Genomic DNA, 18,562 nt, shown 5'->3' with positions numbered 1-18,562 from the left:
ATCTCTATTGATTACTCCACTGTTGATAGGGTTATCAGAGGACACATGTCACGCCCCCTACCCCGCCCCCGCCACGCCTCATGCCACGCCCCCTTCAGGTCGGGTTCCGCCACGCCCCCCCCCGTCACATAGTCCCCTCCCCCCCTCACTTACTATCTAGCCCTGGTGGTCTAGTAGCGTCTTCTCTTCGGGGCAGGAAAGAGCCCCCTCTTTCCTGCCCGGAGCGCTGCCTGCCCTTGCCTGCTGCATCCTCCTCGGTATGGCTGGGGATTCAAAATGGCCACCGAGAGTTGAAGCGGCCTCGCGAGAGTTCAAATCTCGGCGGCCATTTTGAATCCCCAGCCAGACCGAGAAGGATGATAGACAGGGGAGGCAGCGCTCCGGGCAGGAAAGAGGGGGCTCTTTCCTGCCCCGAAGACGTCACTAGACCACCAGGGAACATGGTAAGGAAGGGGAGGGGATGGGAGACCAGGTCACGACCCACGGCGCCGATCACGCGCCCACCGCACGCACGCGCCTGCCCGCACCCGCGCCCACGTTTGTCCAGAAATCCGGACAAACGTGGGCGCGGGCAAAATCCGCCGGACGCCCCGGACATGCCCTCAAAAAGAGGACATGTCCGGGGAAATCCGGACGTATGGTAACCCTAACTGTTGACACCTTCCTTGACATACTGGACCTTGGAACAGATTAAATACTGGTCGACCGTTATTGGACTAATTTTACCCTTCTTACCACTGAAAAAGTAATCACAATCATATCAAAACTCTCTAGATCACAATGCCACCTCGACCCTTGTCCCAACTACCTTCTGAAAAGTGCCCCTTCATACTTTATCTCTGATTTCACCTCCCACTTAAACTTTTTACTTTTCAACGCGGCTCTTTCCCCACCAAGCATGGTAACATATTACTAACACCTATTCCAAAGAATCCAAAGAAACCTGCGAATGACATCACCAATTACCGTCCAATTGCATCCATACCTCTAATCACCAAACTGTTGGAAAACAGAGTGACCTCACAACTTAATGAATATATCCAGAAATTCTCTATCCTTCATGAGTCCCAGTCAGATTTCCGTCCTGCCCACAGCACAGAAACCGTTCTTCTAACCTTAATATCCAAATTCAAACATGAAATAGCAAACGGATGCAACATCATCCTTTTACAATTTGACTTATCCAGCACTTTTGACATGGTTGACCATTCCATCCTTACCAAACTCTTGGGCAAACTTGAGATCGGTGGAAATATTATCAACTGGATAAATAGCTTCATTACCTCTAGAACCTACCAAGTCAAAGGAACTACAAATGTATCATCCCCATGGTCATCTGAACGCAGAGTACCACAGGGATCTCCACTCTCCCCCATACTTTTCAACCTTATGATGATTCCCTTGGCCAAACTGCTAACCAAACATGGCCTAAATCCTTTCATATACGCCGACGACGTCACCATATATATTCCCTTCAAATCCAACTTATCTGAAATCTATGAAAAAATCAATATTGCCATGACCACTCTAACCTCTTGGGCTAATGCTTTTAAAATGAAATTAAATAAAGAAAAAACGCAGTGCCTGGTTCTCTCTTCCCAATACTTCCCTTACCTCCCGACTACTCTCAACACTTCTGATGTCAATCTATCCATATCTGACAGCTTAAAGATCCTTGGAGTCACAATAGACAATCATCTATCTTTTGATAACCACGCCAAATCCACCATGAAGAAAATGTTTAATATGATGTGGATTTTAAAATGAGTGAAGCCATATCTCCCATTCAACACTTTCCGGAACCTGGTACAGTCCACTGTTATTACCCACGCTGACTACTGCAACAGTGTTTTCTTAGGATGCAAAACCCAAATAATTAAGAGACTCCAGACTGCCCAAAACACTGCAGCCAGACTTGTTTATGGCAAATCAAAATTCGAAAGTGCATCACCTCTTCGAATGAAGCTTCACTGGCTCCCCATCAAAGAAAGAATACATTTCAAGGTCCACACAATGATCCACAAGATCATGGTGAATCCCCCAACTACATGACTGATTTGATTGACCTCCCTGCCAGAAACAGATCTATTTCCTCGCGAACTTATCTTAACCTACACCTTCCCAACTGTAGAGGAATTAAATACAAGACCTACTATGCATCCAGTTTCTCCTTTTCGGGCAGCCAGCTTTGGAACGCTCTACCTAGCTCTATACGATTAATTAACGACTACTTGCCCTTTAGAAAAATGTTGAAAGCTAATTTCTTTAAGCAAGCCTACTCTAATGTCCCAACCTAACTTGATCAACCACCACTCCCAATTCTGTTCTGACTATGATACCGACCTCATCATTGGTTTTACTTACCCCACCTCCCCATCCCCCCTCTACTCATCCCAACCATCTCCTCTCCATCTTTCCTTTACTATATTCCTCCTTACCCCATTTCCCCCAACCTATACTATCATATCTTGTCTACCCTCCCTTATCCTAATCATACATTATCAAGCTTCAACTTTATCATGTTTCACTACTGTTTAATTTCTTTCACTATTAGACTTTGAGGCATATTTTCAAAGCACTTAGCCTCCCAAAGTTCCATAGAAACCTATGGAACTTAGCCTCCCAAAGTGCTTTGAAAATAAGCCTGTTTGTATTTCGAATTACTATGTAAGGCGCATTGAACCTGAATTGTGTGGGAAAGCGCAGGGTACAAATGTAATAAATAATAATAATAATAATACATGTTAAATTAGGGATATGAATGTCATAAATAAATAGAAATTCTGAATGTTGAGCACCTGATTGTCATAACATGATGTCTGTTTTAGTGGCCCATTACCAGGAGAAAAAATATCTCTGCACGAATATAACACGTGCTAGGGTGTCCCTGTAACCAGCCCCTCCAACTAACCAATGATTAAGATTTATAACAAATGACTACTCTACCTAGGAAAAGTTATTCCATTATTATACTTCCTCTGTGTACATCCGTATGCTGCACAAGGTGGTATATTTGAAAATATAAGTGAGATTAAATAAAAATGCTACCCACAATAAAGAACGACAAGGTAGATGCAGCAGCGTTTAGGTTTGCTTGCTTTGCTTTGAGTGAATGGGGATGACAGCTGCGCTGGGAAGGGGAAACTTAAACAGACCTAATTGGTTTCAACGTTCTGACGTCACTTCAGCTCCTGTCTATTAAACCTCCTTGGTTTCAACGAGACAAGGTGACGTCAACACGTTGAAACCGATTAGGTTAATCTCTACTTCCACTTCCCGGCGCAGCCGTTATCCAGTAAACTCATTGTCGTTCTTTATTGTTGGTAGGTAGCATTTCCTTCTAACCAGACACACGTAGCTGACCACCTTCTAGCCAGACACATGGAGCTGGTTCCCTTTTACCCGCCGGTTAGAACCATAAGGTTTGTTTTGAGTGTACTAGAAATGACGGCTGCGCTGAGGCGTGGAAGCAGAGATTAACCTTAATTGGTTTAAACGTCGACGTCACTTGGTCTCCTATCTATTAAACCTCCTTGGTTTTATCTAACATCATTTGGAGTTTCTGGTTCCTTTTTTAACCCTTCCCATCTCAGCTCCATTCCGTGCACACGCTTCCTGTTTGGGATGACGTCGTAGGGGGGAACGTGTGACGTCAACATTGGCGCATGCGCGCTGCTGGGGAAAGAAAGATGGTGGCGCAGAGAACTCTGATCACACAGTTCTTCCATCCTGTAGTTCACTGGCCCTTTTCTCGCTGTGCGTGTGTGCGGGAAACCCGCGAGTTTACAAATAGTGCAGCATGATGCCCGGGGAGACACAATCCCGGCCCGGGGGCACCGCCGGCTCTTGCCAAAATTGCAGCGTTCTTCAACAGGTGAGATAATGTTTTGCGGCCTGGAATTGATTCAGGGTTCTGGAATTGAGTAGGGTTATTAGAGAGGTTCTTCGGGTATGTCTCCGTGGTGGGTCAAATTGATTAAGCGTCGTTTTTTCTCTTTCTTCATGTGTATTCATGGATTTGTACTAAAGGTTTGACTTGCATCAGAATTCGTGCATGCAGAGTTGAAGAGGATGGGCACAGGGTTGCTAGTTAATTCCACATTCGCCCAACAGGGTTGAGCCAATACTTGGGTTACCCAAGTTCATGCAGGGACTTATATAACATAACATAGTAGATGACGGCAGAAAAAGACCTGCACGGTCCATCCAGTCTGCCCAACAAGACAAACTCATGTGTATACCTTACCTTGATTTGTACCTGCCTTATTCAGGGCACAGACCGTACAAGTCTGCCCAGCAGTATTTCCCTCCTCCCAACCACCAGTCCTGCCTCCCATCACCGGCTCTGGCACAGACCGTATAAGTCTGCCCTCCTGTATCCTCGCCTTCCAACCACCAACACCTCTTCCCCCTACCTGCTCTGCCACCCAATTTCGGCTAAGCTAGTCTTGCTTTTTGCTGGGAATTTAATTGGGGTATCAGAAGTACTCTTTTTTTTTTTTTTTTTTTTTTCCTCTACCCCCCTCCAGGTCTCTATTTGGACGTTTTTCCCTCCAGGTCTCTGTCCCTCCCTCTAGGTCTCTATTTGGACGTCGCTCCCTCCAGGTCTCTCTCAGCCGATCACAGCGCACTTAGCTGATACCGGTGACAGATAAACGCGCTGTGATTGGCTGAGAGAGAGACCTGGAGGGGGGGGGGGTGTGCAAGCTAAAAACAACCTTGGAGGGGACGGAGAATGTTGGGAGAACCTCCATGGCTGTGGTCATTTCAGGCACGTAAGAAAAACACGTCTGAGAAGGATGTCCATCACAAAAGCTGAAGGAAAACGTCTAAGTGCTCATCAGGGACATCCTTTTTTTTTTGTGAAGGACGTCTTTGGCATGCACAGAGCTGCCAGCATAACGATTGGCTGCTCTGTGCAAGTCCAGTTGGCCGACAGTCTTCCAAGGAAATTGCGTGCAAATGAGCTAACAGCGAGCAGCTCATTTCCATGCAATTTCCTTCATGCATGCCCTTTCCTTACCGATTTGCTAAGGGATCGGTAAGGGAAGGGTTGTTCCGTGGAGTTTAGTGCATCTAGCCCAGGATCCGGGAAGTGCTCAGCTCTTTTTCTCTCTGCCGGGTCCTGCATCACCGACAGCATAAAAGTATCAGTGGGGGTGGCTGCACAGGATCAGGTACTGGGACTCAACCACAGTGGTAAGTACTGAGGGGATCTGAGATGGGAAAAATCAGGACACGAACAGGCGCATTAACACCCAGATGCACAAAACTTGACAAGCCAACAATGTGGGTTTTCCACTAGTTCTAGCTGGTTTAGCGAGCATGGAGTTCAGTGAGACATTCACAAAAGGGTTCTGTGAACTCTCTTCCCTTAACATTAGCAGTTAATGAAAATTGTATGCAAAGTTATTATAATGAGCTAATTACTATTTAAATGTGCATTCCAAGTGATGCTCAGAAAGGACTGTTTTCCTAGTGATGCACAGAAAGGACCTCCTACCTTAACGATGACATTTTTATAGGTGGAGCTGCTGGTACTGCCATTTCCGTCCCATTACCAACCAGCTTCTGGTTGGCTGAGGAGACCTGAAGCATCTCTAGATCCCGCACACCCTCCCCACTCGCCAAGCATGCATGCACGCAGGCAGGCAGCCCGTTACTCTTTCCTTTGCCTCGCTCTCCCTTGCTTCCCTCCCAGCCTGTACTGCTGGTGTGGGTCTGGTGGTGGTTAAAAAAAAAAAAAGTTTGAAAACAAAAAAAGCTACACCCTGCTTTCATACACACAGCTTGTATGTGTGTATGAAAGACGTCTGTAGTATGCAGGTGGCAATGATAAAAAAAAGTTTGAACCCCCCCTCCCCCCCCCCCCAAAAAATGCTACACTTCATACACGCAGCTAATGCATGTATGAAAGGTGTCTGTAACATGTGAGCAGCTCATTGGCATGCTGATTCTTTTGAGCGTCTCTTGCTATTTTCATCTCGGTAATTTTTACCGAGGCGGAAATAGCGATCAGTGCTTTACCAGTACCTTGATGCATCCGGCCCTCTGACATAAGTATGGGGAGTTGAAACTGTTTTGTGGAATCAGCACTCATGTTCCGGTGCCGAGACAGAAATAGCCAAGAATAACATATTTATTTATTTATTACATTTGTACACTGCGCTTTCCCGCTCATCGCAGGCTCAATGTGGCTTACATAGTAACAAGAGAATACAATCTATAGTATCAAAATCAACAAAGGAGGTATAGGACAAATGAACAAGGAGTAAATGGGATAGAAGAGGTATATAGGTAAGGCGGTGGAGCGATAAAGGAGAAGATGGGAAGAGCATGGAGGGTAAGAAGGTTAGGAGAATTTTCAGAGTCATTGTTGTTAATGGTTATTTGAACCGGTAGGTAGATGGTTTTTTTTTATGTTTACTTATGATTGGTTGGGTCACTTGGATAAACCTGTTTGAATAAATGGGTTTTCAATAATTTCCTAAAGGGAAGATATTCATTAATTGACCAAATGTGTTTAGGTAGAGCATTCCAGAGCTGGGATCCCAGGTAGGTGAAGTTAGATGCATGGTAGGTTTTGTACTTTAGTCCTTTGCAGTTGGGAGTAAAACAAACCCACATCATAATGTATTTTATAGTGGAAGAGGCCCTTCGGTTGTATGTTATGGCTGTAAACTACATTGTTTAGTATTCAACATAACAGTGGCCACTATTTGCTTCTCAAGATCCTTTTCCAGGCAAAACACTTTTTTTTTGTTGGGGGGGGGGGGGGGGGGAGGTATTTATCCCTATCCCTTGTCGGCTGCCAGAAAAAGGGGCAAATCTTGCTAGAGTGAGGACCATGTAATGTTTCATTCTCATAAGGAATACCGTCTCATGTTGCATGGTTGCATAAAATTAGCCTGATTTTTTTGTTAAGCTAATCACTCTCTCACCGCTCACACTTTTTAAAATCATGAATTCTATCACACCATCAGCAACAGTATACCTGAACTGTGATCCCACAATTCTCCCTTTAGGCATCCTGGCTGCAGCATGGAACAGCAAGGCAAGTTCCCTTTGTACTAGTCTTAACCCTTCATTATCCACCCTCTTTCCCTAAGATTGCTTCAGATTCCCTTGTTCCTATCCCTCCCTGCCTTCCTTCCTCCAGCCCCCTCTCTCCTCTACCAGCATGCCCATCCATCTTTAGTTTTGTCTTCTTTTAATTTACCTACAATCACATCCCTCACTAAGTCCTCGTCTTCTTTCGTCCTTCAGCATCATTCTTTGATCCTTCGCCAGCTTTGTTGATGGTCGTGTATAGCGCTCTTACAGTAAATTTTCTCTTGTCAATATCTCCAAAACCCTTATATGGTCCAGTATAAAACTGTAGCCATTTACCAAAGAAGCAAAACAGGGCCAGTTAGGGTTGTTTTTTTTTGTATTGGTGAGTATATTTGTAATCTGCTATAATTACATGTACCACATACATTTTGTATGGGTTCTATTATATCCTCTCTGTTAGTCTGGTATTATGTTTTTAAAATAAAAGCCTGATTTGTCCCTCCTCTTTTCCTTCTATTAAGGTAGAGACCCCCTCCAATACTGGAAAAACAAGGGAACCGCTTCAGCCTACAAGCCCCCCCCCCATTCCTCCCCCTTCCCCCAAAGATGAATAAAACTCTCCCCCTTGAAAAACAGACAGGCCTCACTTTCCCACTTCATAAAACCAGGCCCGTATTCACTATCCTTTTCCTCCCTGAAGAATAATAAAAGCACATAGGGAAGATCCAGAGGAGACCTTTGCATCATCTGACTTTGTCTTCAATGGAGAAACAAATGAGCAGCCCCCCTCCCCCACTCTCTCCAAAGAAAAAGACAATCCCTGAATTTTAATGACAAACATTTTATTACTGCTTATAAAAAATAGGTTCACCCATCCAAATACCTTCCCCACGTTGCTTCCTAAACTATGCTCAATGGATGTTATGAGACATGTTGCATTCCATACAAATTGTTCATTATTAGTGTTAAAACTACTTGAGACCACAGGAAGAATGGCAGCTACATGTGTATTGTGGGAGAAGATCCGCCAGAAACGCGGAGAACTCAAACACCCCACGGTAGAAACAAATTTTTCTTCAAATTTATCAATAAAATTGTTTATCATTTAACATCCTCCAGTTTTCTGGCATCCTTGGTCGCTCTCCCACTCTTTTTTGTTTCTTCAAATTTATCAATAAAATTGTTTATCATTTAACATCCTCCAGTTTTCTGGCATCCTTGGTCGCTCTCCCACTCTTTTTTGTTACAGCTACATGTGTATTAACATGGAATGCTTGACATTATACTGTGTATGTGTTTTATGGATTTCTATTAAATAAAAAAGATTTAAAAATAAACTATGCTCAAAAAGTTTGTAATATCCCTAAAAAATTTTATAAACTCACTAGGCAGAGTAATATTACACCTGCATGAACACATACCTTTATATGTTAGTTATTGATGCCTCAGGCTGTCTTGCGTATTATTTTCTGGACATACCAAGCTTGCTCAAATAGGGTTGGCTTCTTGAATGGTTCAATCTTATGTAATCCTATATAATAATTTGCACCTCCGTCTGGATGCCTGGGTTCGTAACACACTTCCCATTGGTCCGCCCTGGCGATGAAGTCAGAGGGTGGATCAGTGAGAGGGAAAGGAAGCCAGCACCAGCCAGCCACAGAACGTTGGAGGTGAAAAGAGAATCGCCCCCCTCCCCTTCGAGTTGCAGGACGGCCCCCTCCCTCCCTCCGAGTTCCACACCCCCCTCTCCTCCGAGTTCCAGACCCCCGCGCCTGCCTCCCTCTCTCTCTCTGTCTCCTCCGAGTGCAAGCACGACCTGTCCTCCGGCAGTAATTTAAAAATTCTTACCTCGGGGTCCCCGGGACCAGAGGCAGAGCTGAGACAGATGGGAAGGCAGTCTGAGGCGCCGCTCGCCTTCACTGCTGACGCCAGAGTATTTGTGCATCTATGGCTGAAAAGGAATAATGTGTGTATGACATTTATGCATGTTTATTAAAAGGCTGGTTATGCCTTAAATTTCCATGGAATGTGAAATTCTCTGAAACAGGATACAATGAATTCTACAAATATTGTTTTGGATGTGTTCCTTTTAAATACTTTCTATTTGTCTCATGTTTTTTTTTTTTTTGTGGTAGAGTGTTAGCTGGACTTGGAAGGGAAGGCAATTGTTATTTTTTGTTTAGGGAGGGGGAGGAATGAACAGCTGGCCTCCTCTTTGTTGGTGCATGGGGTTGTTGTGTTTGTGTGTGTGGTCTTTTTATTTTGGGGTTTAACAGGGGGGATGAAGGTGGCCAGGAATGGCAGGGACCTCTTTCTCTGGGATTAGTTGAAAAAGGTGCACATTTTCTCCTATGTGGATCCTGAAAGGGATCTTTCTTTTCCTAGATGGATGGTGGAAAGAGTGCCTCTGTTACTACAAATGGATGGGGATGGGACTTGATATACCTCCTTTCTGTGGTTACAATCAAAGCGGTTTACATATTATATACAGGTACTTAATTTTGTACATTGGGCAATGGAGAGTTAAGTGACTTGCCCAGGAGCAAGGGGATGCAGTGGGAATTGAACCCAGTTCACCAAAGCCCACTGCATTAATCACTAGGCTACTTGGGAAACAGAACAATGTGTCCTTGTTCTTAATGAAAACTGGTGTGCCTTTTTATGTAGGCAGAAAGATAGAATGAGGTGTTCCTTTTCCTGATGTGAGAGGGATAGCAAGGCCCTATTTTATCTGCTCTATGTCCCACGAAGATTTAGGGTCCCAAAAAACAACAAGGCAAACGATCTGCAAAATCCAATATGGAAAAAGAAGCCAGCAGATCAATATAACATCAGAAAGATTTTATTGAAGATACCGCATATAAACAAATTGCCCAATTTGTTTACATGCGGTATCTTCAATAAAATATTTCTGATGTTATATTGATCTGCTGGCTTCTTTTTCCACGAAGATTTAGGCCTACCACCCCCCCCCCCCCCCCCCCAATCTGGATATAAAGGTGCCTCACCTTGATAACCCTGTTCTCCCAGTGATCCTCAGAGTTCTTGTGGCTGCTCTGTAACCTTCCTCACAAAAAAAAAAATAAAAAAGAAATAGACGAGTTCAGCCGGCATAGAGAGCTATATTTAGCTTTTTGTTTGTAAAGTATGGGAAATCCGGTGCCAGATTTGAGTACAGTGTTGAAGGAGCTTGCTGGACCGTTTTGGGTAGTGAGCTTGTGGCTGGGAGGTTACGTAGCTGAGCGGCACTGTGTGATGAGTGCAGCTTGCTTTGTTTCCCCGACAAGCGGTTTCTTTATAGATTTATGGCAGCAGCAGATGAATCCAGAGACTTGTGGGTTGTGATCATCTATTAGCAGGTGGAGATAGAGCATTGAACTGCACTGTCTTATAGGCTGGGATACTCCTTGGTCAGTCAGTCAGTATTCTCTATCTCCAGCAGGTGGTCTGTCGCACGCTCCTGGTCTCATCTGATGGTGGCTTCATTTCTGGGTCTCTCAGTTCAGTAGAGCTTTAGGGTGTGTGACTGAGCAGTGCTGGCTTTAGGGGGTACACCTGGTGATACTAGTCTGTCCTCCCTTCTCTAGCCCTTCCTCCATTCTCCTTCCTCACTGAAAAAAAAATTTGGGGCATAATTCTTTAAAGCTCCACAGCCTTGGCTGCAGGAGAGATACTGGTTTGGGCCAGTTTAAAGAGCTTAGTGATGGAGATGATGTGAGTGTGCTTCCAGCAGCACCGAGTTTGACAGGCAGGACTCCTGATGGCTGGCCCTCTGTAATGGAAAAGTTTGTGCTTGACATTGAGTTCTGCCTAAGTATTGTTATCATATTTAATGTTTCCTTGAAAGTACATAATGAGTTCTGCCTAAGTATTGTTATCATATTTAATGTTTCTTGGAAGTACATAATGGACTCTCAGGACAGGAATTGATAGCATTATCATATTAAATGATGAAGTAACTAAATGGAATGACAACATGCTTAAGGCTAAGGATGATGTTTCACATGAATCTCTGGAAACCTGGCCAGTTCCTCGGGATGCATTAAGAAACTGTCACATCCTTAACTACATATCAGCCTTATTCAATTAAATGAGATCATGTTTATTGGTCAGTATAAAAGCTGGGAGCTAAGAGCGGACAAAGAGAGGTTAAAATTCAGAATGGGAGCAGATGTGCTACCCAGGCCCCTTGTGCCCGCTGAGACTCTCTGTTCCTGGCTGCACCCCAAGCCTCCCAGCCGCTGACGGAGATATTGTCTGCAACTCAAACGGTGATGTATGATTTATGATTTACTTTCTTGAATAAAGTTTATGTAATAACCTTTGACCGCCTCTATAGTATATGTCTGACAGAGATATACTCGAAAGAACTGAAAGCAGAACACCCGCTCAGGGTGAGTTTGACAGGTAGGACTCCTGGCTGGCCCTCCGAGGGTGAGTGTATCTTTAACTTTTCTTTCACATTTGGGTCAGTTGTAGTTTTACTTTTTTTTCATTCCAGTGGCTGCTGAAGTTGTTAAAAGCTGTTCCCACTGTGGGAAGCAGAGAGCAGCATTGGGACAATGTCCGGGTGGCTGTGCAGGCTGTCTTCTGGCAGAGGTGGCTGTGTTTGGGGAGGCTTCATTAGTTTTCATCATGGGAGAGATGCCATGGCTTATTCTCCTCATGGGGCTGAAAGTGATCCGGGAGCATTTTTTTTTTTTTTTTTTTTTACAGCAGTGCGATTTGGGAGCAGCGCTGCCGTGGTGGCTCCTTTACCTGGCATTGCTTCAGGGGTCTATACACACGTCAGCTGCTCTAGGGTCTTCTCCAGGGGTGGGGTCTTGTGACCTTTATTTCCCCTGAGTTCATTCTGCTGCTCCATAATGCCTATATGTTGCAGAATTCTGGTAGGGAAACTGACAGTTCCTTTTTAGCTCAGATTTTGGAGATTTCTGGCTTGTTCCCGGCCTCGTATCTCCACTGATGGACCCTGTCCCAAAAAGGAGATGTTTGCACTCCAGCTCAGGTTTATTGCTCCCCTGTCTTCCTATTATTCTGAGGGAATCATTTCAGGGTAGTCCGTTTCTGCACAGATACATATGGAATTGGAGGAGGGGGAACTATTTACAAATGAATCTGATAATCCAACAGTGGTGTGGGTGTTTCATAAGGAGGAGTTGCCTTCTTTTATACCTAAGGATCTCCAGGTTCTTACCTTCTTCTGATCCTTCTACACCTGCATTTGCTAATCTTAAAATGGCGAACATTAGAATACTGCTTCAGTCTTTTCCAGTGCTTGAGGCTACATAGGAAGTCTTTTCTGCTCAGTGGATCACTACAGACATTGCCCTTCAAGTGGCACCGGCTATGTCGTGTCTTTACCCCATTTCCCTGCTTGAGCTGGAAAAGCTACGTTTTCCTAAAGTGGATCCGTTGGTGGCAGTAGTCACCAAAAGGCTACGCTGTCTGTAGTGAAAAGATTTTACTTAAAGTTCCAGAGTTGGTTAAATGCTGTTCCTGGTGTAGGAGCCAGTGAACAGAATCAGAGCAGTGCACCATGTGTGTTAGGTCCTCTGAAAGGACCTATTTAGTGTTCTCATATTCTTGGATACCTTGCATTTAGAGAGCTTTGAGTCCCCTCAATTTTTTCACAGAGGGCAGTTAAACACTCTGAAAGTTTTCCTTACTTCTTTTGTGGAACTTTCATTTTTTTTTTACCAGAACTCTATATTAGCAGTACAGATGGAGGTCAGGCTTTATGCTGTTGGCTCCATGTTTCGGTGAGAAATGTTACATATTGAATTATTTTCTGAGGCTAGTACACTCGTCCCATGTCTCTCTTGCTCTCCATGATGTCCGTGGAACCTCAGTGCTGCTGTGGTGGCATTTTTTCCAGCTGCAGTGCTTACAGCAAAATAGTTTTATTCTGGAAGATGGCTGATTTTCAACCTGAAGATCACAGGTTCAAGGGTGGGTTGTGCATCATACTAGAAGCTGTGGAGCTCAGCTCTGTTTCAAATGGGGCATATTTTATTTTGTTTTCCCATATTGCTTGCTTTGATGAGCTCATTGCATGACTGGAACGGCCATCTTTGGAGGAAGTCTTCAGCTGACAGAGCTTGGGGATCCTCATGAGCCAAAGTATATTTTGAGTTGGGTGGTGCCGTGGGGAGGGGGCAGAGAGAGAATTTTTGTGCCCACCCAAAATTGGCTGTCTGGCTATGCCACTGGTTCACTCCTCGGGTTTCATAATAGCAGGACTTCTCTCCAGGTTCCATGAGGAGTGTGGACCAAAATTACCTCAGACCAATGTGTCTTGGAAATACTGAAGCAGGGTTACAAACTGGAGTTCTCCCATTCTACCGCAGATTTTTTCTTGGAATCTCAATGCAAGCTCCAGCCCAAATATCAAGCAGTCCAAGCCACCTTGCAAATGCTTCTTCATTTAGGCCCAGTTGAGACTGTCTCCAGTTGCAATTGGGGAATGGGAAGTTATTCAGTTTATTTTGCAGCTCCAAAGAAGGGAGCTTCCTTCCACCTGAGTTTGGACTTCAAAAGAGTCAGTGTTAAAGGTTCAACATTTCACAGTGGGAATATTGCAGTCTGTAATAGTTCAGTCCAGCAGGGAGAGTTTCTAATATAAAAGAACTGGTTGGTGTTTATTTGAAAAAATGGAGAAAAAAGCCCTCAGAAACTGTAGGCCAATCGCCTGAAGGTTTTGAGTGTGGTTAGAGATGATCTTACATCGGCTTATAACACACACTACAGTTCGATCATTGGGCCAAAAAACTCCATTTAAAGAGGGCTCAAAAGAATTGTTAATCGCCTCAAACAGTGAATTTCTTTCAATAAGTTTTAAGTTTTGAATCATGTAATGCTTTTTCAAAAGAATGTCTCAACCGCATGTCAGAAAAAATAACACTTAGCTTTTAAATGTGTTGAGACCAGGCACTCATCGCTGTCCGTTCTACGGGGACCCGTTTCACCTGGAAACGTGGCTTCTTCAGGAACGGAGTGCTTAGAAATATGCTGAAAATCTAAAGTGAACAAAAATCATACCGTGAAAGAAAATAATATAATAGTTGTGCACCTAAAATTCACACCACGGTCAAACTTACTGATCAACGGACTTCTACAATGCTTCAAAATGGCGCCTTGGCGTCCGCCTACAGTCAGCTGACTAAAATACTGACGTGCGTGTTACGTCCCAGATGTTAATAGAAATTGTACCAATCAATGGCGTTATTCAGCCCATTCGGTTCTAGAGTATTAAATTCAAAAATCCACCTCGCTTCCCTTCTTAATAAAGTAAGCTTACGATTACCTCCTCGATGATGTGCAACCACCTGATCTAGTACTGAGCATCGTAAATCTTCAAATTTATGTTTTAGAGAAATACAGTGTTCAACAATTGGTTCCTTGACAGCTGATCTACGTAGATTGGATCTGTGTTCCATGATTCTCACTTTTAGTGGTCTAGTTGTCATGCCAATGTAGATCTTATTACAGGGGCAACGTAAAGAATATATGACGTGGTCAGATGAACAATTTGTGAATTGTAATAACTTGTGGATCTTATTGGTTTTGGGATTCACAAATTGTTTAATTTGTTCAGTGATCTGGCATATCTGACAGTGTCCGCATCTATAATGTCCTAAGACTTGTTTTTTATTAGCAATAGAAAGACTTGCGTCCGCTGGGCTGATAATCTCTTTGATGTTGTTCGTCCTGGCAAACGCAATGCGTAAATTCATATTTTCAAATGCAGGCATTGATCTCATGATGTCCCATCTGTTTTTAATCAAATTTGCTATACCCACCGAATTTTTACTAACATTGACAGGGATAGCGATGAAGGAAAACTACTTTCTGTTTCTTGATAAGATGTACCTTCAAACCAGTGGGGTAGCGATGGGGGCAACCTTTGCTCCATCAATAGCCAATCTCTACATGTCCAATTTTGAATCAACATGGGTTGCTTGTTCCCCATTTCATCGCGTTATTTTACACTGGTGGAGGTACATAGACGATATTTTCATGCTTTGGGGTGGTTCGGAGTCGGACCTCCAGCGGTTCATGCATTGGCTCAACAGCTGCCATCAGGACATACAATTTACTGAACAGCATTCATATGACTGCATTCATTATTTAGATGTGGAGATCAATATTGTTTCTAATAAATTCATCACCAAAGTATTCAAGAAAAGTACGGATCGAAACACATTTCTCCACAATTCAAGTTGTCATCCGAAACATCTCAAAAACAGCCTCCCGTTTTCCCAAATGCTAAGGTTAAGACGTATTTGTTCAGATTCAACTATGTTCAAAATCCAGGCGGAAGAATTAATGTCTAATTTATTGAAGAGAGGTTATTCCAAGTCTGTCCTCAAGAAGGCATACCGTAGGGCCAAGTGCAATGACAGGGACCTTCTTCTGAGAAGTACATCAAAACATCAAACAGATGAGAACAACTTCACCATGGTCATGCGATACACTGAACATAGTCCGCACCTTGCAAATTTGATTAAAAACAGATGGGACATCATGAGATCAATGCCTGCATTTGAAAATATGAATTTACGCATTGCGTTTGCCAGGACGAACAACATCAAAGAGATTATCAGCCCAGCGGACGCAAGTCTTTCTATTGCTAATAAAAAACAAGTCTTAGGACATTATAGATGCGGACACTGTCAGATATGCCAGATCACTGAACAAATTAAACAATTTGTGAATCCCAAAACCAATAAGATCCACAAGTTATTACAATTCACAAATTGTTCATCTGACCACGTCATATATTCTTTACGTTGCCCCTGTAATAAGATCTACATTGGCATGACAACTAGACCACTAAAAGTGAGAATCATGGAACACAGATCCAATCTACGTAGATCAGCTGTCAAGGAACCAATTGTTGAACACTGTATTTCTCTAAAACATAAATTTGAAGATTTACGATGCTCAGTACTAGATCAGGTGGTTGCACATCATCGAGGAGGTAATCGTAAGCTTACTTTATTAAGAAGGGAAGCGAGGTGGATTTTTGAATTTAATACTCTAGAACCGAATGGGCTGAATAACGCCATTGATTGGTACAATTTCTATTAACATCTGGGACGTAACACGCACGTCAGTATTTTAGTCAGCTGACTGTAGGCGGACGCCAAGGCGCCATTTTGAAGCATTGTAGAAGTCCGTTGATCAGTAAGTTTGACCGTGGTGTGAATTTTAGGTGCACAACTATTATATTATTTTCTTTCACGGTATGATTTTTGTTCACTTTAGATTTTCAGCATATTTCTAAGCACTCCGTTCCTGAAGAAGCCACGTTTCCAGGTGAAACGGGTCCCCGTAGAACGGACAGCGATGAGTGCCTGGTCTCAACACATTTAAAAGCTAAGTGTTATTTTTTCTGACATGCGGTTGAGACATTCTTTTGAAAAAGCATTACATGATTCAAAACTTAAAACTTATTGAAAGAAATTCACTGTTTGAGGCGATTAACAATTCTTTTGAGCCCTCTTTAAATGGAGTTTTTTGGCCCAATGATCGAACTGTAGTGTGTGTTATAAGCCGATGTAAGATCATCTCTAACCACACTCAAAACCTTCAGGCGATTGGCCTACGGTTTCTGAGGGCTTTTTTCTCCATTTTTTCAAATAAACACCAACCAGTTTTTTTGTTAGAGCAGTTTCTTTGGTATTAGGTTACTCTGTTTGCTCTAGCACACTGCTTTCTGTCCAGTTGGATTATATTTGCAGAGTTTCTAATATCCCTGGATCTCATGGAAGCGTTCTTTCATATTCCCCTTTATTTATTTATTTATTTTATTTATTTAGTTGCATTTGTATCCCACATTTTCCCACCTATTTGCGGGCTCAGTGTGGCTTACATTACATTGTAAATGATGGAAATACAGTTTGTTACATTACGATAATGGTTTACATTGTGAACAGTTAAGGAAGACAGTCAGGTCAATCATCTTTGGGGCGTAGAAACTATAGGATATGACGTTGTGGGATTACTAGGGTGATCGAATAATAGCAAGAGAGCGATGGGGTATAACAGTTTTTATCTGTGGGTAGATTATTGAATGGGAGAGAGTACGGGGAAATGGAGTACGTGAGGTAATGTCTTGAGGCATTGTTATGGTGTATATGGGATTTATATGTTTTGGTCCTTGCAGTATGTTTTTTCAAAGAGATAGGTCTTCAGTCGTTTGCGGAAGTCGGTCAACTCATAGACCGCTCTCAGGCCGCGTGGCAGTGCGTTCCAGAGTTGCGTGCTCATGTAGGAGAAGGTTGATGTATGTAGTACTTTATACTTTATGCCTTTGCACTTAGGGAAGTGAAGGTTGAGGAAAGTTCTGGATGATTTTTTGGCGTTTCTGGGTGGCAGGTCTACCAAGTCGGACATGTATGCAGGGGCTTCACCGTGAATGATTTTGTGAACTAACAGAAGATTTGTGATTTGCAATCATTGGAGAACATTATCAATATGACTATGCCATTCAGCCTTTCCACATCACCAAGGACATTTTTTCAAGGTCATGGTGGTAGTGGCAGCCTTTCTTCACAAGGATGGATTGCAGGTTCGTCTATACCTCACGATTGGCTGATTGTGACTCTTCCTATCAAGAGAGTCTGCAAGATAGCTACTTTTCTGCGCTCCTTAGGATTGGTACTCAGTTTCACCAAGAGTCAGTTGTTTCCAACACAAATCTTGGTGTATCTGTGAGTGATATTTGACATAGCTTAGTGAAGACGTTTCTTACTGTTGCTTATCCGCAAAAGATTCACACACAAGTCAGGTTCTACTTTCTCTACTAGGTCATGGGGTCTGGGAATATGTTCTGGGCACAATGGCCTCTATCTTGGACGTTCTTCCATGAGCCAGATTCCACATCAGACCACTTCAGTGATTCCTTCTCAGCTTTGGTCTCCATCTTTCTTGGATCCTTTTCTGGAGGTACGAAGGCGGTAGAACGAGAGGACATGAAATGAGATTGAAGGGGGGCAGACTCAAGAAAAATGTTAGGAAGTATTTTTTCACGGAGAGAGTAGTGGATGCTTGGAATGCCCTCCCGCGGGAGGTGGTGGAAATGAAAACGGTAACAGAATTCAAACACGCGTGGGATGAACATAAAGGAATCCCGTTCAGAAGGAATGGATCCTAAGGAGCTTGGCTGAGATTGGGTGGCAGAGCCGGTGGCGGGAGGCGGGGATAGTGCTGGGCAGACTTATACGGTCTGTGCCAGAGCCGGTGGTGGGAGGCGGGGCTGGTGGTTGGAATGCGGGGATAGTGCTGGGCAGACTTATACGGTCTGTGCCCTGAAGAGGACAGGTACAAACCAAAGTAGGGTATACACAAAAAGTAGCACATATGAGTTTATCTTGTTGGGCAGACTGGATGGACCATGCAGGTCTTTTTCTGCCGTCATTTACTATGTTACTATGTTACTATCTTTCTTGGACCCTCCAGGCAAACTCAGCCTCAGCTGGTGGAGTCAGCGCAGCCTTCCTCT

At 43.5% G+C, this 18,562-nt stretch overlaps 1 protein-coding gene across 3 annotated transcripts in view; it reads left to right on the top strand.

Annotated features, from left to right (window-relative positions):
* Positions 1-3,690: 3,690 nt before the first annotated feature.
* ICE1 (interactor of little elongation complex ELL subunit 1) overlaps positions 3,691-18,562 on the top strand; it is a 352,896-nt gene continuing 338,024 nt past the window's right edge. For all 3 annotated transcript variants that reach the window (XM_030209647.1, XM_030209639.1, XM_030209656.1), the window contains exon 1: positions 3,691-3,874. In XM_030209647.1, coding sequence (XP_030065507.1) covers positions 3,800-3,874 — 75 coding nt within the window. In that variant the 5' untranslated portion in view covers positions 3,691-3,799. The remainder of the gene's footprint in view (positions 3,875-18,562) is intronic.

Source organism: Microcaecilia unicolor, chromosome 1 (assembly GCF_901765095.1).
Source record: "Microcaecilia unicolor chromosome 1, aMicUni1.1, whole genome shotgun sequence".
Lineage (NCBI taxonomy): Eukaryota > Metazoa > Chordata > Amphibia > Gymnophiona > Siphonopidae > Microcaecilia > Microcaecilia unicolor.
This window is presented reverse-complemented; position numbering and strand designations above follow the sequence as displayed.